Source organism: Pinus tabuliformis, chromosome 1_2 (assembly GCF_031772625.1).
Source record: "Pinus tabuliformis cultivar Carrire ecotype Pingquan chromosome 1_2, CPIR1, whole genome shotgun sequence".
In the NCBI taxonomy this organism is placed as follows: domain Eukaryota; kingdom Viridiplantae; phylum Streptophyta; class Pinopsida; order Pinales; family Pinaceae; genus Pinus; species Pinus tabuliformis.
The window spans coordinates 326,123,038-326,146,160 of record NC_142298.1 but is presented as its reverse complement, the minus strand read 5'-3'; the positions used below and the strand labels follow the sequence as shown (position 1 = coordinate 326,146,160).

The 23,123-nt window shown below is 37.3% G+C and overlaps 1 protein-coding gene across 1 annotated transcript in view; it reads left to right on the top strand.

The window, feature by feature from the left end:
• The window catches only part of LOC149205700 (CBBY-like protein), a 327,551-nt gene extending 305,130 nt beyond the window's left edge, over positions 1-22,421 (top strand). The window contains exon 8 of the mRNA XM_089393530.1: positions 22,147-22,421. Coding sequence (XP_089249656.1) covers positions 22,147-22,270 — 124 coding nt within the window. The 3' untranslated portion in view covers positions 22,271-22,421. The remainder of the gene's footprint in view (positions 1-22,146) is intronic.
• The last annotated feature ends 702 nt before the right edge of the window (positions 22,422-23,123 follow it).

Genomic DNA, 23,123 nt, shown 5'->3' with positions numbered 1-23,123 from the left:
GAGATATGATCTGAGGAAGTTGGTCTTTTTGCAGACTCCTGAATTACATTCAAAACAGGTGACCTAGGGAAAATCGTCATAACTTTCTCTCTAGGGATCGGATTGAAATTTCGTAAGAAGGTACAGAAAGAGGACGGACTGTAGTTTCTTGTATATCTGTTTCAGAACCAAAGGTCGAAAATTGTACACGTGGCACTTCATACAAGTTCGCTCTACTGAAAGTCTATAATCAGGTCACTTGGGAGATTGTGCATAACTCTTTCTTGGAGAATCCAATTTGGATCAGACTGGTGGCATTGGAAAGAGGACACAGAGAGCTACTACAGGTCACAATTTCAGAACTAGATGATTGGAAAATACAGAGATACATCAGAGGCAATATCAAGCTCCTACAAAGTGAAAAAAGGTGTGTAGATTTTTTTAAATTTTTGCTTAAGCTTGGTTTGAAAATTTATTTTGAAGGAATTCAAAGGGCATAGTAGAGCATTATTATCGGTAACTGATGCCCCGAGGAAAGAAAATGCAAACACCTAGTAAGGAACCTGAAAGCTCTAGCATGACTCATGAAGAAGAGGAAGAAATGCAACATGATATATCAAAATTACAAGACCAAGTGCAACAACTGTCCCTTGCACAAAAAGGAACAGAATCTAAGATGGATGGTTTAAAGAAAGATGTAGAAGCTAAGATGGATGGTTTAAAGAAAGGTGTAGAAGCTAATATGGACTGTTTAAAGAAAGGCGTAGAAGCTAAGATGGATGGCATGGAAGCTAAGGTGAATGGCATGGACGCTAAAATTGATGGCATGGATGATAAGATGGAAGAATTGAAGATAAATATGAATAAGTTGCTACAAGAAATGGTCACTAAGGTGAAAGAGTACTAAAGGAAACTCATGATGAGAACAAAAGAAATGTTAATCATGATTCCATAGACTCTAATGTTGGATCGAAGACTCACCATGTTCCAAAAATCGATATGAGGAAGTTTGATGGCAAGGATCCCGCCACATGGATATTACAGATGGAGCAATTCTTCGATCTCAATAATGTGCAAAACACACAAAAGGTACGTATGGCAACTTTATATTTGGAACCAAATCAGTTTGTATGGTATCAATGGCTTTGTTCTCGTAAACAATTTATCACTTGGGCAATTTTTACGGAAGAATTGATAGCACATTATGAGGATACAAAAAGCAACACTTTTTTTAGCCAATTGATAAGTCTCAAACAAAAGGGTTCAATAATGGAGCACATTGAGGAGTTCCAAAAATTGAACATAAGGGTAAAAGATATTCCAGAGGAGCATAGGATTGATGTGTTCATAGGGTCTTTAAAGGATAATATCCAACATGATGTGCGCCTTTGGGAACCTGATTCATTAGAGAAGGCATTCAGGTTAGCAAGAAAAATGGAAAGCAAAATTATGGCAACTAGGAAGCATACCATTCACAACTATAAAGACGGAAGTGTTGTTGCCCATAGTCTTCCACAACCTACAAGGTTGACACCACAACAATTGGAAGAAAAAAGAGCAAAAGGGCTTTGTTACAATTGTGATAGCAAATACACAAAAGGTCATAAGTGTGCTGAGAAGAAATTATTCTACATAGATTGTGAAGAGGAAGAAGAAAAGGAGCAAGAAAGGTCAAAAGAAGAGGATATATTCCAGGAACAAAGCCTAGATGAAGAACAAATAAATCCGACCATATCTTGTAATGCATTGGCGGGAATTACCACTCCTCAAACCATCAAGATAGAAGGACAAATCAAGAAGAAAAAGGTAATAGTGTTGATTGATTCAGGAAGCACCCACAATTTTATTCATTGTAGGGTAGCAAAAGAATTGAATTGCTTCCTATATCCAGCACCAGAGTGTCAAGTGATGATTGCAAATGGAGGAACAATAAATTGTTCTGGAAAGTGCCATAATATCAAGCTATCCATGGGAGAATATGTATTGACTAGCCCAATGCTTTCCATTCCAATGGGAGGTGCTGATGTTGTACTAGGAGTCCAATGGCTACAATCCTTGGGTACAATAGCTTTTAATTTTCAAGAACTTTTCATGAAATTTTCTGTGGAAGGAAAGGAAGTTGAATTAAGGGGTATTGCAGGGAAACCAGGAAAGATAATCAGCTCTAATGGCATGACAAAGCTTCTAAAAAAGGAGCAAAGAGGTGTAATTGCACAATTATGTTCGCTAGATGTTTCCACATTGGAATCATCTATTTCTCCAGATCTCCAAAAAGTCCTGGACAATCATTCCAAGGTATTTGAGACTCCCAAAGGTCTCCCACCTATGCGTGATCATGATCATGCTATTCATCTGATTCCAGGAAGTGTTCCTCCAAACATCAGGCCGTACAGATATCCCTATGTCCAAAAAAGTGAAATTGAACGTATGGTTGCAGAAATGCTAGAGGCTGGTATAATTCAACCGAGTCAAAGTTCTTTCTCAGCTCCAGTAGTATTGGTGCACAAGAAGGATGGATCATGGCGCATGTGTCCAGATTATAGGGAGCTCAACAAGCTCACTATTAAAGATAAGTTCCCCATTCCTGTCATTGATGAATTACTGGATGAATTGCATGGATCAATTTACTTCACCAAGTTGGATCTTCGTTCGGGATATCATCAAATCAGAATGAAGATTGAAGACATTCCGAAAACAGCATTTAGAACTCATGAGGGTCATTATGAATTTTTGGTCATGCCTTTTGGCCTTACCAATGCACCTTCAACATTTCAAGGTTTGATGAATTCAATTTTCAAACCATTCCTTAGAAAATTTGTGTTAGTATTTTTTGATGATATACTAATCTACAGCAAGTCTTGGAAGGATCATGTTGAACATGTTGACAGGGTGCTACAACTATTGGAGGAGAAACAATTATATGCAAAAAGATCCAAATGTTTCTTTGGAGTCCAGGAGGTGGAATATTTGGGTCATATTGTATCTCATGAAGGAGTTAAGGTAGACCCTAGCAAAATTAAAGCCATTAAGGAATGGAAAATCCCCACATCCATAAAGCATCTGCGAGGATTTCTTGGGTTGACAGGGTATTATCGCAAGTTTGTTAAGAATTATGGGAGAATAGCAGCACCTCTAACAACATTATTGAAGAAAGATTCATTTTCATGGACTCCGGAAGCAACAAAGGCCTTTGAACATCTTAAAGAGGCAATGTGCCAAGCACCGGTCTTAGCTACACCGGACTTCACAAAAACCTTTATTGTGGAATGTGATGCTTCAGGAAATGGAATTGGTGCTGTTCTAATGCAAGATGAAAGACCCATTGCTTTTGAAAGTCGTCCAATCAAGGGAAAGTTTTTAAGCAAAGCTATTTATGAGAAGGAAATGTTGGCAATACTCCATGCACTTAAGAAATGGCGACCCTACCTAATGGGAAGACACTTCAAGGTAAAAACGGATCATGATAGCCTTAAATACTTTTTAGAACAAAGATTATCCTCTGAAGAGCAACAAAAGTGGGTCACAAAGATGTTGGGTTATGACTTTGAAATCATCTACAAAAAAGGGAAGCAAAATGTGGTGGCAGATGCACTCTCAAGAAAGGATGAGGATGTGGAAGCATTGTTGTGTGCCATTTCTATTATCCAACCAGATTGGATAAACGAAGCAAGGGAGGAATGGAAGAATGACGAAGAAGTGTGGGCACTTATTCGAAAGCTACAACAAGATTCCAGTACTTCTGATACATTTAGCTGGCAAAATGATTCGTTATGGTACAAAGATCGCTTATACCTCTGTAAGAATTCCCAGCTAAAACAAAAGATTCTTATGGAATTGCACACTTCTCCCTTAGGAGGGCACTCAGGATTTTTAAAAACTTACCACAGGGTTAAGAAGGAATTTTTTTGGGATGGCCTTAAATCAGATATTCAAAAGTTTGTGGCGGAATGTTTGGTTTGCCAACAAAATAAAGTTGAAACAATTAAGACACCGGGTCTATTACAACCTTTATCCATTCCAAGCCAACGTTGGGAGGAGGTTTCAATGGATTTTATCACAGGTTTACCCAAGTCTGAGGGAAAGAGTGTCATCATGGTGGTAGTTGACAGACTTACCAAGTATGCACACTTTTGTGCATTATCACATCCATTTAAAGCCAGTACAGTTTCTACTGCATTTATGGAAACAGTTCAAAAGCTACATGGAAACCCAAAGATTATTGTAAGTGACAGAGATCCCATTTTCACTGGAAATTTTTGGACAAAATTATTTTCTTGTCTTGGTACTCAGTTAGCTCATAGCTCATCTTATCATCCTCAATCTGATGGGCAAACTGAGATAGTAAACAAATGTTTGGAAGGATATCTTCGTTGCTTTGTATCTGATAAACAGACACAATGGGTCAAATGGTTGCCTCTGGCTGAATGGTGGTATAACACTTCCTTCCATACAGCAACAAAAATGACCCCATTTATGGCACTTTATGGGTATCAACCACCATCCATCACATCATATTTAAGAGAAAATTCTAAGGTTCAGGCAGTGGAACATCACATCGAACATCAACAACAAGTCCTCCAACTCTTAAAGGATAACCTCGTGTTGGCACAAAATAGAATGAAACAACAGGCAGATCAACATCGCAGTGAAAGAAGTTTTGATGTAGGTGATTGGGTATTCCTACGGCTACAACCATATAAGCAAATGTCCCTAAAGCAAGCTAAGAAGGATAATAAATTATCACCAAAGTATTATGGTCCGTACAAGGTGTTGCAAAAGATTGGTACTATGGCATACAAATTGGAGCTTCCTGCAGCTTCTCGATTGCACCCAGTTTTCCATGTTTCATGTTTAAAGAAGGTTATAGGCGACAAGCTCCCAGTTCAAACAATATTGCCAGAACTTGACGAGGAAGGAAAAATTATATTGGAACCGGAAGCAGTCACAGAAACAAGAACTCGACAGCTACGAAATCGATCAATTTCAGAGTATCTTATCAAGTGGAAGAACTTATCCGCTGAAGATTCCACATGGGAGGATGAAAATTTTATGCAGAAGTATCCAGAACTACTCAAGCGTTGAGGACAACACTTTTTTGAAGGAGAGGGGCATGTTGGGTCCCTATAATACTAGTGATTACCCCATTACTATTGTAGTTATACCCCTTATTTATATTGTTGTGCCCCTATTACCCCCATATTGTTATTTCTTTGCCCCATAGAATCCCTCTATTGTTATTTTTGTGGCTTTATATTATTATTGTTAGGTCGGCTGGATTATATTGTGACTCCTTAGACTCCTATATATAGAAAGGAGGTTTTGTCATTTGTATCATCCAAGAATTGTTCATTTATGTAATGTAAAGGAGGTTGCCCCCTCGAAGAGGCTGAATTCTAAGGCGTTGATCTTTCTTTTCTATCTTTTCTTGAGCTGGTTTCATAACACAAAGCCTCCGGGTTACAACTTTCGAGCTTAAGCCTCTGGACAAGCCCACTCTTCCATGTCATACTCCAAGCGCCATTTAGTTATCACCATTATTCCTATGTCCATCTTCCTCTGTCCATCGAACACTTGGCCCGCTTTAAGTCCAAATCTTGTTGCTGCCATGCAAGCCTGCTCCTTTTCGCTCAATGCAATAAAAATGGGAATTACAAAATCCACCAGGGTAAACCCTCCAGGTGGGACCCATAATGCCACGTGACCAGATCTCTAAAAGTCAGCATTCTCGTTGAGTGCTCTTCTTTGTTCTTTTGGGATGGATCCTCCAACCGAGTGTTGTCAACCTATGTCTCCTGACTCTTTCAAGTCTCATATGTTGTCAAGTGAAGAACTTCCCTCTGGATCGATGCTATCAAACTCCGTCTCCCAGCTCTTGTCAAGTCCTGTCTCCCAACGTTGTCAAGTGACGAACTTCTGTTAGGACTTAAAAAAAAGCTAAGTGTTGCATCACTCCTCGACACTTTATGCTCTGATCTCGGTCCTCAACCTTTATGCTTTCCTTCGGCTTGGACTCAATGCCTGATACTCTAAAAAAAGACTCTTGTGGCCTCTGTTTAATGGATCGTTGATCCTTCATTGATCAACGATCAATTCCTATCTCTCTTAAGCTTATTCTTCCACTACGCTTCCGCTACAGCGCTAATCCTGCTCTTCTTTCAATTCCTTTGCATTCTTTAATGCACCCTTTTCCTTCTAAGGCTTTGCACTCCTCTTGATCTCACTCCTACTGCCACACCCTCTAATTTTATGCAAATGCATATATATATATATGTGTGTGTGTGTGTGTGTGTTTGTGTGTGTGTGTGTGTGTGTGTTGGTCCCCCTCGAGCTTAATTATACCTGTGACATATGATTACACATGAACACATGGAAGCTAAATATATGTAACAAAATTCAAATAATGAATGGCTCGACTCTCCGCTTTGTACACTCAGACAAAATGTCTTCTATTTATGTATAAATAAATTACAAAGGCCTTGGCCTGATTACATCAAATGGCCCTCTTGGTCTTCAGCCTTACTCGGCCTCACTGAGGCCCTCTTCTCTATTCTACCTACACCCCACCTCTCTCTATTTCCATTAATTTTTGATTTTACATTATTAAACACAAGAGGATTCCGAACTAATTCAATTCAGATCCACCATTTCCTCACCTAAAACTCTAATCTAGGACTTCCTAGATCCACAAACCTTTCAAGGAGTGCAACTACCCTTAAATCTCTCCAACTCACTCAGATATTCTCGAGATCCATCCTAAGGAATAGATTTGATTACAATTTCTTTCATTAATTACATATTTTCTAGAAATCTTTAAATACATAGGATATACAATTAATTTAAACAAAAAGGCTCACTTAGGGAACCAACTCCCTTGGTAAATAAATGACCCCTAGTCTAGTCAAAACAAAATTTTGAATTGGAAGTCGAATGCTCCTGCATTAGACTCCCAAGGAAGAAAAGAATCATAGTCTCCTGACCATGTGCTTCCATATGCTGATGAAAAAAATCCTCCTGGGTCCCAAACTTTTGTTTGCAATTGATCTTTCTCCTTGTTGTGTTGTTGTTATTTTACTACTTCCAATTCTCCAGATCTCCATATTTGATGTTGTTGTTGTCCCTTTTCTATGTTGATGCACATTGCTTCAGTCAATTGCAATTTTTTGCTGGTTTTCCTCCTTTTGGTGTACCTTCTTTTGGATGTATTCCTCATCAGCATCCACATTTCCTCTATTACTTCATCAATCTCCAACTTTGGCTTAACTCCATTGTTGTCATTGTTCTTCCTCAAGAGTTATAAAACTTTGTTTGAATTCTGGCTTGTACATCCCTTTATCAATCTGGTGTCTACACCTTGCAGTCTGTCTATCACTTCTAAACATTGTTTCTTCTTCCTCCAACTCTATGTTTGCAGTTTGAATATGCAGTTTTTGGCTCTCTATCCTTTGTTCTAAGAAGTTTAACTCTTCAAACAATTAAAAATTATTTTGAATTCTCTCCATGTCCTCCATGCTTGAATCCCCACTAACCATTCCTCCTCATCTTCACTCGTACTTCCTTCCTCAAGCATGAGACATCCAATTGAAATCTCCTCAAATATTTCTCCTTCTTCAAATGTCATTTCACCTTTTGATGATGCTTCGTCTTCTATTCTTGTATAATATTCTTGCATCATCATAGAAGTAGATGATGTTATCCCATCCTCCTCTAAATCAAAAATCAAGGATGGTGCTCCCACGATTTCCTCTGGCATAGCAGCTTTCTTATTAACTTTGACCTCTTCAAACATATGCTCATAAAACTTTTCCATTTCAATCATCTCCTCGAGAAGTCTCATTTCTTAATTAGCCTGGATAAATACATCATCCAAGTACCGAGCACCACTTTCCATACCTGCAAACACACACAAAATGTCAGATTCAAAAACACAAGTCTCTTCTTTTTCCAAGGCTCCAGTTGCCTCTTCTTCGTTCTTCATATTGTCTATAAATTCTTCTTCAATTTCTTTCACTTATTTTGCACCAAAGAACACATTTTTTTCAAACTCACTTGCTTTGACTTCCGCCTTCAGCGTATTATACTTCCTCTGTCTCAACTCTGCTTGCAAATAAGGCCATCTTACCTTTTTCTTCCTCATTATCCAGCCATAACACTGTGTCCTTTTGTTTTCCCACTTTGCAATCTATTGCTTGAGCTTATCAATATTTGCTCTTAACTCCACAACTCCTCCTCCTTTTCTTCATTTCTCATCTTCCTCTTCTTCATGCCAGCTCCTTTGGCATTTTCTTCTCTCTTATTGTGACTTCCACTTGAACTCTGCACATGACTATCAGTAGCCATTGTGAACTCTCCTCGTTCACCTGTGAGCTACAAGAAGCATATCTCCTTTGTAGCAAGTTGTTGCTTGCTATCATTACCAAGCTCTCCTGTTGGCCTTTTCTTTATTCTTCTAGATAGCTCTACCCACACTCATTGTGGAACTGCCTTTCCAGCAACTTCTACACAACCACTACTTGTTGGAATTCACCCTTCTTCTAGTTCCCTGCAATAGAACCTCTTCTCCTCCTTCTTCTGAGCATGTTTGCTCCTCAACTTCCAAAGTTGTCAATATTTTTCATCTTCATCCGCTCACTCTTCTTGAGAACTTTGTTGTCCTCATATCACAATCTTACCTCCTGCTATCAAGTTCTGTCACAATCCTTGCTTAAATTCTCTGGTTTTTCTCTCTTCCCTTTTGTCATAGCTTTGTTGTTATAATGGTTGCTTCCTCTTTCTTTGTCATTTACTACATTTCTTTATGATTTTTGCTATTGCAAACATCAATCCTTCCGACCAAAGTTATCATCAAATTATCAAAGGTATCTTCTACTTTTGGTTCGCCTCTCTAAACTAACTCCTTCAAAACATCTCCAATAGCACACCTGCTCACACTTTTTAGCCTTAAGAGCACATTAGCTCTCCAAACTCCCTATTATGCATCCTCAAAATAACTTCAATGTTCTTTCTTTTCCAAACTCAATCAAATCACTATTCTACATCAAAAGAAAATTACCTTCCTTCTAATTCCTCACATCCTCTGCTCTGCGACTTCTATCTTCAAAATTATCACAAAAGAAAATGCTTACCTGTCAAATCCTCCATCCTGCACTGCTACTATCTCTATCCTTCTTCCTCTAGAGCTTGCACCTCTGATTTAATTGCTCTATCATCGTCATTATTATGCTCCAGTGTTCCTTTAGCTCCTCAAATTTCCAGTAATTTCTTCAAACTCTGCCCTGTGATCACCAATCCTCAACTTTCATATAAAATTCAAAACAAAAGCAATTTACCTCGTGGAACTTCTCCTCCATATCAAATCCTTTATCTCTTTCGGTCCTCCTTTATAACTTCTCTATTTTTAAATTTACAAAGCATTTTTTCTCTGATACCACATGATGTAGGCCCAATTTGGACCCGCTCAACCCACAGTGCCCAAACTTTCTCCCAAAAGGCACATTTTTCAATCCCATTCACCATCACCTTACATGATATAAATCTCTTTAATACTATTAACGCAATTGGAGGAATTTAGTAACAATGGGAGGATCTAAAAGGGTTATGAACTTATGCACTCGAATTATCAATGCAAACCCTTTATATGTATATTGTCCCTTTTATCATATTGCAGGCATGCTATACTCTAAACCTCGACTTTTTATATTATCGCATTGATCCAAGCCTTTCCTTTATCTAATAGCTACTGGAGCCAAGATAACGCCACAACCTCAATGTCACGTGACCGACGTTGTGACCAATTCCCAATGCCCGAGCCCGGTCTTTTCCTTATTAGTGTATTCGCAAAGCATCCCGGTTACAACCTCTAGGATTAAGCCTTCGGGTTGGCCGACTCTTCCATGTCATAATCGATGTGCCATTTAATTATCACCGTTATTCTACTGTCCATCAAACACTTGGCTCGCTTTAAGTCCAAATCTTGTTGCTTCCACACAAGCCCACTCCTTTTACCCAACGCAATAAAAAGGGGAATTACAAAATTCGTCAAGGTAAACCCTCCGGGTGGGAACCACAATGCCATGTGAGCCCGATCTCTAAAAGTTGACCTTCTCATTGATTACTCTTCTTTTTTCTTTCGGGATGGATCCTCCGGCTCGGTGTTGTCAGCCTACATATCCCGACTCTATCAAGTCTCGTCTGTTGTCAAGTGACGAACTTCCCTCCGGCCCAGCGCTATCAAAGTTCGTCTCCCAACTCTGTCAAGTCCTATCTCCTAGCGTTGTCAAGTGACAGGCTTCCTTCAGGACTTAAAAAAAACTAAGTGTTGTGCCACTCCTCAATGCTTTATGCTCTGATCTTGATCCTTAGCTTTCCTTCTACTTGAATTCAATGCCCGATACTCTAAAAACAAGACTTTTGTGGCCTCTAGTTAATGGATTGTTGATCCTTCGTTGATCAACGATCAACACCTATCTCTCTTGAGCTTATTCTTCGACTATAATTCCACTGCAACTATAATCCTACTCTTGTTTCAATTCCCCTACATTCTTTAATGCGCCCTCTTCCTTCTAAGGATCTGCACTCCTTTTGATCTCACTCCTACTGCCACAATCTCTAATTCTCTGCAAACAACTATTATATATATATATATATATATATATATATATATATATATATATATAGATATAGATATAGATATATATATATGCATTGGTCCCTCCTAAGGTTAATTGTACCCATGACATATGATTACACACGAACACAGGGAAGCTAAATTATGTAATAGAAATCAAATAATCAATGGCTTGACTCTTAGCTTTGTACACCAAGGCAAAATGTCTTCTATTTATATATAAGTAAATTACAAATGCCTTGCCTTGATTACATCAATGACCCTCTTGGCCTTCAGCCTTGCTCGACCTCACTTGAACCCTCTTCTTTATTTTTTCTACACCACACCTCTCTCCATATCCATTAATTTGTCATTTTACATTATTACATACAAGAGGATTATGAACTAATTCAATTCAAATCCACCATTTCCTCACCTAAACCACTAATCTAGGACTTCCTAGATCCAAAAATGTTTCAAGGAATCCAACTACTCTTAAATCTCTCCAACTCACTTAGATATTTTCGAGATCCATCCTAAGGAATAGATCTAATTACAATTGCTTTCTTTAATTACATATTGTCTAGAAATCTTTAATTACATGAGATATACAAATAATTTAAACTAAAACACTCACTTAGGGAATCAACTCCCTTGGTAAAGAAATGACCCCTAGTCTAATTAAAATACAATTTTCACTTGGAAGTTGAATGCTCCTACATCAAGTTGACCCAAGTCAATGAGCTTTCATTGGGAAAAGTACCCAAGTAGTGGGTTTAGGCCCAAAGGTGTGGACTAAAGACCCAAAATAAATCATTGTTTATTCTAATTATTGTTGTGGAGACACCTTAATGGAGTTAAGAACCCCTAAGCTAATAGTTAGAGAGGATATAAATATAGGAGATCTAGGTGAGGTCTAACTACATCATTTAAGTCATCTTAAGAAGAATATCAAGCCAAGAAGACCACAGACCCTCAAGGAGGTCAAGCTTGAGTGGATTGAAGAAGGACAAGTGTGCTCTTTGTTGTGTTCTAAGTAGGTCGAGCTATGCAAGACTGACAAGTTTACTTTGTTGTGGTTTTGTGCATAAGGCAGAGTTGTGGTGCATCTTTATAAGGGGATGATTTTGTTTATGTGTTTTGAAGTGGGCCGAAGTCCTTATTCTTGGTAAACAAGGAGGTTGTGAGACCTATGAAGTAGTTGGAAAGAGGATCGAGCTCCCTCAGGGTCATGTGAGGTCGCAGACTGAGATAGGGTGGCCGCAGGCAGAGTTAAAGGTTTTAAACCTGAGGTGGCCACAGGAGTCTAGTTCAAGGTTGAGAGCAATTTTTGCACAAAGCCGAAATTCTTTAGGCCTAAGCTGAGGCCAACGAAGAAGTATTTTGGGCTATGTTTTGTTGAAGATGATTAAAGAGGTATTGCCTTAAAGTCTATTCATGGTTGTTGGATTGAACAATGATACTAAAGAGCTAATATACATTGGCTTGGAAGGGGTTAACCCAATGTGAGAGAGTTGATGTTTTGGAGCAAATGTACAATCACCTTGATGAGCTAAGGGACTGTGAGTTGCTAGTCGTTTTAGGATAATTATATAGTGAATTTGAAGAGGCAAATCCATTGTGAGAACGTTGTTGGTTAGGTATGAGAATACAAGGTATTTGAAGGAGCAAAGACCCTTGTGAGTAGCTTGAGTGCAGAGACATTGGAGCAACAAATTTCTCTGTGAGATAGGAGGAAAAGGACCTACTAGGTACACCAAGGACAAGAGGACCAAAGGGTTGTAAGTGAAGGTCATCTACAACAAGTAAGTCAAGGATTTGTTTCTTGTTTCTTGGGCAGATTGACAGTCAAAAGTTGTTGACTTCAAGCCTTAGTTTTTCCTTGTATCAGGGCATTGTAAGGGCCATGATCCCTGGTTCGAGTGATCTATGTTTATTTTATTAAATTTGTAATAAAAACAAGTTCTGGGTCAATTACATTCTTGTGTACTTTGTTGATTAACTGTTGTTACATTTTCACTGTGCAAAGTGCTTGATGTTGTGTGTATTTCAGTGTGTTTATGATCGTGATTAGACATAGATATGATCTGAAGTACTAGAAAAACCAGCATGGTATCAAAGGTACTTTGAAGGGACAACTGAATCAGAGTGTGCACAACAAACAACTCAAGAGGGAATCAGTTACCTTGTTGTTGAAGGACTAGCAGCATGGCCAAGTTGGTTACTAGTCTGAGATATGAGGATAATTTGGATGGGTTGTCCAACTACATTCCTTAGAAAGAAAGGATCTTGCTAAGTCTTGTTGGTAAACAATATTTGGGAGTTTGTTGTCAAGGAGATTCAAAAACCAATAGACCTTATGGAGTTGGAAGTATATGAAGAGCTATATGAAAAGGCTAAGCTCATTATCCTAGATGGTGTCAAGGATCACTTGATTCCTCATCTAACTGAGAAGAAGATTGAACAAGAGATGTGGAAGGCTCTTCGGGACTTTTTTAATAACAAGAATGAAAACTGGTTGTTGGTATTGAAACAGAAGCTCGAAAACACCAAGATGTTGGATGAAGAAGGCGTGGCTCCATATTTGACGAGGATTTCTCAAGATTTTGATGAGATAATTGTCATTGGAGATAACATTCTAGATTTTGAGTTAGTGAGGACTGCTTTCAAGGGCTTTACCGAGAATGGAAGTCATTTATCAAAGGGATAGTTGCTCAAGATACGCTGCCAGATTGGGATAAGTTATGGGACAATTTCATCCAAGAGGAACTGTAGGACGAGCATCTTCATAAGAAGAAGTCTAATGAAGAAAATGTGGCTCTTATAGGAAAGATCAAAGGCAAAGCGAAGGACTTGAGTAAGGTGAAGTGTTACATGTGTGGCAAGCATGGTCATTATGCGAGCAAGTGTTCGCGTCAGAAGAAGGGAGATAATGAGAAGAAGAGGGAGATAACAAGTGTTGCTACATCTTCAGCTAAATTGGATGACTTCTCAAGAAGATTCAAAGAAGACTTTGCTCTGGTTTCCCATTTCTCTGAGGGTGCCATTGACGAGAGTGCATGGTTTATTGATAGCAAAGCGTCGAAGCATACAACAGGATCGCGGGAAGTTTTTGAGACTCTAACAAAATGGGACTCAAAATTACATGTGAAGGTTGGCAATAAGAGTCAGAAAACAGTCAGAGCGTTAGGTGTTGTGTCATTCAGGATGGAGTCAGGTGGGTTGCTACAAGTTCAAGATGTATTGTGGGTACTGGAGCTGAATTGTAGTATGTTGTATGTCTCAGTGATGGAGGTGAAGGTGTTTTAAGTGATATTCTGAGATGGGAATGTGATACTCAAACCAAGGGACTCTAACTCTACTAAAGCAACCTTTGGAGTTAGGGCGAGTGGTTTATATAGGATGACAAGAAAGCCTATAAATCAGGGGAAGAAGTAGGTTCTTGGGACTCATGAGGATTCAAGTTTGAGTGGGAGTTTGTGGGTTCAAAGGGAGAATCTGCAACCCAAGAAGAGTGCATGACCAGTGGGGAGTAATGAGACTTCTATAGCTGGCAAGAAGGAACTGTGGAATGGGTTGAAGGGTTATGATGAGAAGAAGCAGCAAGAAGCTTATGGAGGTAGGGACACTACCGAGGATAGTGTTGTTCATTCTACAAGGTATGCTCCAATGGTGGACACCAGAGATTGGGCTAGTGTTGCTAACAAGTTACTTCCGAGTAGTGGAAGTACCTCCCTCACTAAGAGGGAGTGTTGAAAATTGTAGCTTGGGAGGTACTCCCACAACCCTTGGGGTAATAGGTTGTGTGGAGTTGACCCATGAAAATGATATTTAACCAAGCAATGGGTTTAGACCCAAAGGTGTGGGCTAAAGGCCCAAAAGAAATCATTGTTTATTCTAATTATTGTTGTGGAGGCACCTTAATGGATTTAAGAGCCCCTAAGCTAATAGTAAGAGAGGATATAAATATAGGAGACCTAGGTGAGGTCTAACTATATCATTGCAACTCACCTTAAGAAGAATATCAAGACAAGAAGACCACAGACTCTCAAGGAGGCCAAGCTGGAGTGGATCGAAGAAGGACAAGTGTGTTCTTTGTTGTGTTCTAATCAGACCGAGCTATGGAGGACTAACTATTTTACTTTGTTGTGGTTATGTGCATAAGGGAGATTTGTGGTGCATATTTGTAAGGGTCCAAGTTTGTTTTTGTGTTTTGAAGAGGGTCAAAGCCCTTATTCTTGGGGAATAGGGAGGTTGTGAGGCATGTGAAGTAGTTGGAAGTACGGTCAAGCCTCCTTGGGTTCATGTGAGGCCACAAACTGAGATAGGGTGGCCATAGGCAGAGTTAAAGGGTTTGAGCCCGAGGTGGTCGCAATAGTCTGGTTTAGGGCCGAGAGCAAATGTTACACAAGGCTGAAATTCTTCAGGCCTAAGCAGAGGCTAGCAAAGAAGTGTTTGGGTCTATGTTTTGTTGAACATGATTGCAAAGGTATTGCCTTAAAGTCCATTAATGGTTGTTGGATTGAACAGTGGTATTAAAGAGTTAATGTATAGTGGTTTGGAAGGGGCTAACCCACTATGAGTGAGCTAATGTTTGGGAGCTAATGTATAGTCACCTTAATGAGATAAGGGACTGTGAGTTGTTGGTTGTTTTGGGCTAATTATACAGTGAATTTGAAGAGGCAAATACTCTGTGAGAACATTGTTGGTTAGGGTTGAGAATGCCAGTAATTTGAAGGAGCAAAGACCCTTGTGAGCAGCTAGAGTGCAGAGGCATTGGAGCAGCAAGGTTCTATGTGAAAGAGGATGAAAAGGACATGTCAGGTACACCAAGGACAAGAGGACCAAAGGGCTATAATTGAAGGCCATCTACAACAAATAAGTCAAGGATTTGTTTCTTATTGTTTGGGCAGATTGATAGCCAAAATTTGTTGAGTTCAAGCCCTAGTATTTTTTCCTTGTATCAGGGATTTATAAGGGCCATGATCCCTGGTATGGGAGCCCTAAGTTGTAATAAAAACAAATTTTGGGTCAATTACATTATTGTGTATTGTGTTGATTCATTGTTGTTACATTTCTGTTGTGCAAAGTGCTTGAAGTTGTGTGTATTCCAGTGTGTTTATGATTGTGATTAGACATAGACATGATTTGAAGTACTATAAAAAGCAAACACCTTGTCCTCTGAATCAAAAGAAGGCCAATGAGCATTCAAAATAGGGAATAAGATCTAAGCCTAATGTATCAAGGAGTAAAGCTTTTTGGAATCCCAATGTTGAAGCAACTTCCTATATTCCATCCCTAATCCTACTACAAGGGTCCCAACATATCAATATTCAATTTAGATAGCTCATAGATAGGAATCAAGCCCATAATATCTTTGACAAGATTCTTGTTAAAAAATAAGTGGTTGTTTTGATGAGCCAACAATCTCCATTCCTTCCAAGCCCTAGTGTTAAAGTCTCAAAAATCCCTTCATAAAAAATACCCTTCATGCTTAATCTATGAACCTAAAACCACAATGGGCATTTGGATTACAATACTCAACCATTCATTGAATTTACATGTCACCAGTTGGGAATCCCCGTGAGCATTTGGATATGGGACTCAGGTTTTTGGGTGAGCTTCTTGGGCTACTTCAACATTAAGACTTGTTCTTATACATGGGACTAGTTTATAGACAAGCTTAGTGGACTACTTCAGCGTTCTACTAAGGACTTGTAAATAGGACCTTGTTTTCTAGACTACTTCAACATTGCAGTCAATACTCATCCATGATTCCATAGTTTATGGTTGTCCCTCTTCACTACAAGTTTTGAAGGAAATTCTTTTCGAAGGGGGGTGGAGTGTTGGAATCCTCCCTAGAGGTATAATCAGGGGTGGAATGGCACATTATAGTAATAATGATATAGGTATGGTGGTAATTCAAAGTAAGGCATACTAAGGTTGATATCTTTGTTATTGTTAATAAGGCTTACTAGGTAATTGGTATGGAATAAATGTAATGTGGTCTCTTTAAAGAAGGAGTAATAGATAGTTGTGAGGTGGTTATGATTAAGACTTTCTGATTAGCTATAAATAAGGATGAAGTCCTCTTGATGGAGCATGTATTGGAGTATATAGTATTTGAGCTTATTTCATAAGGAGGTTTCCCCCTCAAAGAGGCAAGTGAATTGGAGTGGATTTATTTTATAAAATGATCATTATATCATGTTTTCCTAAATTAAGGGTATTTTGATCAATAAAGCATAAATTTTTTCTTAGTACAATGTTTTCCTACCTTATAGTTATTTGATAAATAAAATGTAAGTATTTATATTGTTTTTTATTCAATTTTAAGGGTTAAAAATCACAACACAAGCTGCCCACAAAGTGCAATTTTGTGTAATGGGACTTATTGAAGCCTTTAAAAACCCCTATACACACTCTAGGATGCATATTTAGAAGACACTACAATTTACAGTGATGTATTCAAAATGCATGTAGAAAAATAAAAATCATGTAGTCTAAAATTGATGATATAATTTTTTGACGTTATTGATCACAAAAAAGGCATGGTATATTATTTTCCCAGGAAAAGTTGTGTGATACCCCTATTTCTCAAAATATTTGAAAAGAAGGCAGTTCAACCACTAGCCACAAGATGATGTGGTAACCTTAAAGAAGCCAATCAAATTTGAATATTTGGCTTATAGTCTTTCCCTCAACTATATATAGCCCCGGATGCGGGTGCTTAGTAGAGATAATGCAGTGGTGGCCGAACGGAATGGCATGTGGCTAAAACACATAGCCCTCCATAATCTGGCACATTGGTCTAAATATGACATTAGTAACAGCCATAAATGGCAATTAAGGGGACTCCATCTCCATCCTGTCTGCAACCAACTACCTTGGCTCCACACAAAAATGAATACTGGCGATACTCTTACCACTGCACCTCCTCTGCCTCTGCAATGCCTCTACCCTCAAGCTGCTACTGCACCCAGCTCTCGCACTTCCACCGGAAGGCGCTGCCATCTCCTCTGTTGTATTGACTTAGGCCCAGGAATTCACTTCACCCAGAGCCTGGCCTGCCATTACGTCTTCCATTCGGCTTCTGCAGCTAGTCCCTCCTTAGAGCCGTCCGTTAATTTCACTGAGCCTCTGCATCACCCTGAGCCCAATTCTGGAAGAAATTCACAAACTTCTGGAGCCAACATGACGAGAACGCGTCATCGTATGCGCAGTCGTCGGGGCGGAAGCAGAGGAAGCTTGGCTCGTCCCCCACCTTCCCCGGTCTTAGAGTCCACTTCCTCTCTGGCCCAGCAAATTACAGGGGGCTACCCAAACACCCGCAGTGGCAGAGGCAGAGGCTGCTCTCAACCTCACCGCCTCCACTCGATACCCCCAACCTCGCCTCCCAGCGGTAGTCCTTCCAATCCTGCTTTGCCCCCCAGGGGCACTCCCTCAAATCCTCATACACATCTCCAATCTGCCCAATTCACCTTTCGTTCTTCCATGAACAGGCCCCTCATCACTGCCACTATCTCCATCAGCTTTCATGAGACGGAGTATGCAATTGAGGGACAGACCATTGCAGGTGGTGGCCACACTAGCACAATTAGGGAGCAGGCCACTGATGGTGGTGGCCACAACCGTGCAGCTCTGGACATGGCTCAGACGAGCACCCAAGGAGCAAGGATGCGCAAATTGAGAAGGAAATGGGACAAACAGGGAAGAAGGCGGACCAGGACCAGAAGGCAGAAGAAGAGGTGGAACCTTACAGCTGTTTCATTGAGGAAGAACAACCGACGCAGCAACCTGACGACACAGAGGCTTTCCACCAGGCAGATGTCGACATGGAGGAGTACAGGTGCTTCATTGTGGAGGAACACCCGTCGCCTCTGCCTCGCTCCTAGTCAGCCACTATGCTTGCCATGTGTTCGCCACATGGTCCGCCACACAGCATGCCACATGTCTACTTTTTCTCAAGTTTTTACTGGAATTGTGCTTTCTAGCTTAGTCAATGGGGGTTCAGGAAAAACTGATAGTTTTAGGTTCCCTGGATGGTTTTTGTTTAACTTTGAAAAACTGATAAACAATTATGCGCAATTGTTGGTTTCCCCTGCGTGGGCAGCAAGTTAATTTTGCACTTGTTTTTTGATTTGGACTGGTTTCCCATTTTGGGCAGCGAGACTCTATATCTATTGTTTTTTGCCAAATCTCAGGCATGGCTAGGCACAGGTTGAGGACTCAGTGTACAATATTTTTTCAGTAATAGGATTAGCATAATTTTGAGTAAAAATTAGAAGCATAATTTGAACGTGAGATGAAACATCTAGAAGGATAACAATAATGTCACAAATAGTTTATGGAAAGAGAATGTTGATGGGTACTCTAGAATTCGTGTGATATGATAGTTTGAAAGGTTTTTTTTTTCTTTTATACATCATCTTAATTTTTGCATTACAGGAATTTAATCTTGTGATTAATTAATTAAATTATGAACTTGTGTTTGTGTTGATCACAAAGTGAGGAATTTGGCCAGGCATCCAATGTAAAATGTAATTTGCTTTTAAAGTAGGGAAGTTTTCCCAAACTATAGCTTATGTGACTATACAAAACGCAAATTTTCATTACGTTCGGATATAGTAAAGATTTTTATTATGGATGCATAAATACATTATGGAAAGATGGAAAGTGCAAGACACATAAATGTAATTATAAGAAATAAAGAAAGAAATTATTTTAACGTCCACGAGGCTAAAGATAGCCTATGGGACAAATTGCTTCTTCATATACTTAATGTATTTGGCCCTTTTTCTATGAAGCTTCAAAATAAATTCTCTCAGTTTCTCGACAAACCCCTCGCTAAATAGATTATCCCAAAAGCTCATTGCCAGCTTATCTGCATAAATTTCTCTATTGTCTTTGAAGGCCTCACATTCTAAAATGAAATGTTTTTCTATTTCCACTTTTCCGGAAGAACAAAAAATGCATAATCTTTCCTCCCACACTTCTTTGGCCTTTTCCAGTACCCAGTTTCACAATGGAGTTGATGAGAATTAGTCATTAACTGAGCAATAAGAATTTTGGCTCTCCAAGAGATATTGGCCTCTATGTATGCTTTTGGTTGATGACTATGAGTGGGATTAAACACTTCAATATAGTAATTTTTTTTTCTTCCTAGCTCCTTATCCCAAGTACGCTTGTGGAACTTTTCCATAACAAAAGCTTTTATCTCTTTGTTGTTTATGGGACACGTGTATCGAGATCAATGCTATTAATAACAAGAAGTTCATGAATGACATAAGGAAATTGATTGAATATTTTAACAAAAACCTCATCTTTTGGCATAATCCTAGTAAAATGACATCAATTTGGTTGCATGTCATAAATGTCACAACAACTCAATGTTTAACATATTTCATAATATTATTATGTTTCTAATCTATTTATCACATAAATCCCTCATGGAGTGTCAACATTAACATCTTAAGCAATGAGACTCTTATTATAAAACAACAAAATAACTATCCATCAATTACAATTACAATAGTTTATATCTGATTTTGTTAAATTTTATATATTTTAATCAATGTTATATTTTAATGTTCTATTTATTGTTATTGGTAATTTATTGTTAAGGTCTAAATTTTAAATTATTGACATTATCTAAAAATGTATTAGAAATTATCAAAAATTTAAAAAAATACGAAAAAAAAACATTTTTTTCATTTTTTTTAACTTATAAAATAACATCAATATTAAACAAATATATTGTTATATAAATATGAAAATAAAATCAATATATAAGATGTCAAGTGATACTTCAGATATCGATATTGAAATATGATATTTGTCTTAAGTCATAAAATCTAATTGAATGATATAAAATATATCAAAACAAAAATAAATGTGTTTTATGAAATTAAGCATGGCAATGAAAACAATAGATTTCCCCTTGTTTGCTTGATGGAAAATGGAAAATGGTCACATCATCCTCAACAATGTTATCAAAACTGGACCATAATATTGGTCAACCAAAAAATACATAAAATATTCAAATTTTGAAAAGAACAAGTAATTCATGTGCATCCATATGAATCCAAATTATTATACACAAATATGCAAAATTTCTTATGTGTATAGCAAGAGTGCATATAACCAATATATCTTCGAGTGCAATTCATCTTTGAATAGATCAATAGAGATTGAGAGACTCTAAATGGCCTCTGAAATCCAAAGAAAATCATGCAACAACAAATAGCTACATAACATCAAAATCATTCCCTATATTGGGACCATACTCATCAAGATCACCCATTAAGCACTAAAATAAGATAGGAAAACCTTAACATCCCAATCAATGATTTTACTTGAGTGAAGTGTACATTTTTACTATGGTCATGAAGAAGGAGCTCAACAGTCAATGTCACCAACATCAAGGTACATAGAGGGCTTGGTGATCTTGATTAAATGTTAGTTCCATACCCTCATACATCATAGAATCCAATAGAAATGTTGCAATCCCACCAATCCTGAAATCCTGAAAACTATCAAGTCTGTTAGATTTTGAGAGGGATTTAAAATTCCACTTTCTCCATATAAAATCCAATGAGGTCGGAACACTCTTGAGAGGGATTTAAAATTCTACTTTCTCCATATGAAATCCAATGAGATCAGAACCACTCTCAAACATCTTGAGTCAATTAATGGTAATGTTAAAAATTTAAGTAAAATAATGAAAACGAAAGATAAACGAAAATGTCACTTTTACTTTAAGAATTTAATATTACGATTAACTACTATGGTATGTATTTTATGAGATGAATCTTGGAAAATAAAAACAATAGATTTCCCCTTGTTTGCTTGATTATATTAGGTGGAGTATCCTCAGAACCCAATCGCCTAACTCACTTTTAAAAAATTAGGGTTAAAAGAAAAAAATGGTAAAAAGTTGAAATTGTGAGAGACAAGGTGATAATTTTGAAATTATCATGATAAATTCAAAACAGCGAAATTATAAATTATGGCAATAATATTGGCAAGGGTAAGTTCTTATTGTGGTATTATTGCAATATGTACAACACTGATTATATCAGCACAAGTATTTAATTTTGTTAAATATTCCACATTATTAAATGTTATTAAACTTCATTATATTTAATGAATTACTAGTAATGTTTTTAATATAAATTAACTAATGTTATAATATTGTCTCATAATGATTTTAATAACTAAATTAAATTTGATTAATATTTAATTAATAATTTTTATTTGCCATAGTATTTCATTTTGTTAAATATTCCACATTATTAAATGTTATTAAATTTCATTATATTTAGTGAATTACTAGTAGTTTTTTAATATAGATTAACCAATGTTATAATATCATCTCATAATGGGTAACTCTACGCAAATATGGTGTTTCCTGTATCATGAATGACACAAGGTTTTTTCCCCTTTTCTTTAAATACTTATTGGCATTTTATCTTGAAACGTTGTTCTTTAAATATTTATTGGCATGTTATCTTGTAATGTTGTTCTTTAAATACTTATTGGCATGTTATCTTGTAATGTTGTAGGTATACTGTTGAAGAAGATTTCACATCAGCGGATGCAGTTTTTGATTACATTGGTGACCCACCCAATGCAAATTTCGATTTAAATTTTTGTGGAAATTTATTAGAAAAACAATATGCAAGTTAATTGTTCTGAAATGATTTTGTTAAATAGTTTAGTTCGACTTGTGTAATCTAAAGCGTGTTCTTATGTACTTAAAAAAATGTTTTTAATTAATAGAAGAGTAATTTATTATTAATTTTATTTTATATTAAAATTGATTTTGTTAAATAGTTTAGTTCAATTTGTGTAATTTAAAGCATGTTCTTATGTATTTTAAAAATTGTTTTTAATTAATAGAAGAGTAATTTATTATTAATTTTATTTTATATTAATAAGATTTTAATTTTTGGTAGCATGTTATAATTATTGTATTTAAACTAAAATTTTGTTAACAATGGATATTATTTTTTACACTCAAAATTATTTTTTAACATAATGAGATTTTAATTAGTATAGTGTTGTATTGCTTTGAGTTTTAAAAACTCCAATGTATTTTAGATATCATTCTTGAAATAATGGAAAATGTTGGATAAGTTTTTTTGAAATATGATTTAAGAAAATAAGTTGATATTTTATCAATTATTAAGACTAATTTAGCTTAGATATAAATTCTCAAAATATGGGAGATTGGGCAGAGCCTCAAATGATCAAGCAAAGACTTACGCAATCTATCAAGTGATCCAGTAAGTCATAGCACTAAACATTAGCAAATTAATTATAGTGGGAGATTCAAGACTTATAATCAAGCACCTTCATGTTAATTATATTCCTATAAATGATAGTCATAAGTCAATTTTCAAAAAGATTCAGTTTGCTTCGAACCATTTCCAAGAATATCAAGTTCTCCATGTATTGAGATAAAATAACCAATGAGTTGATTTCCTAGCAAACCATACCACACAACAACAACAAGGAACATTGAAAATCAATGAGGGGT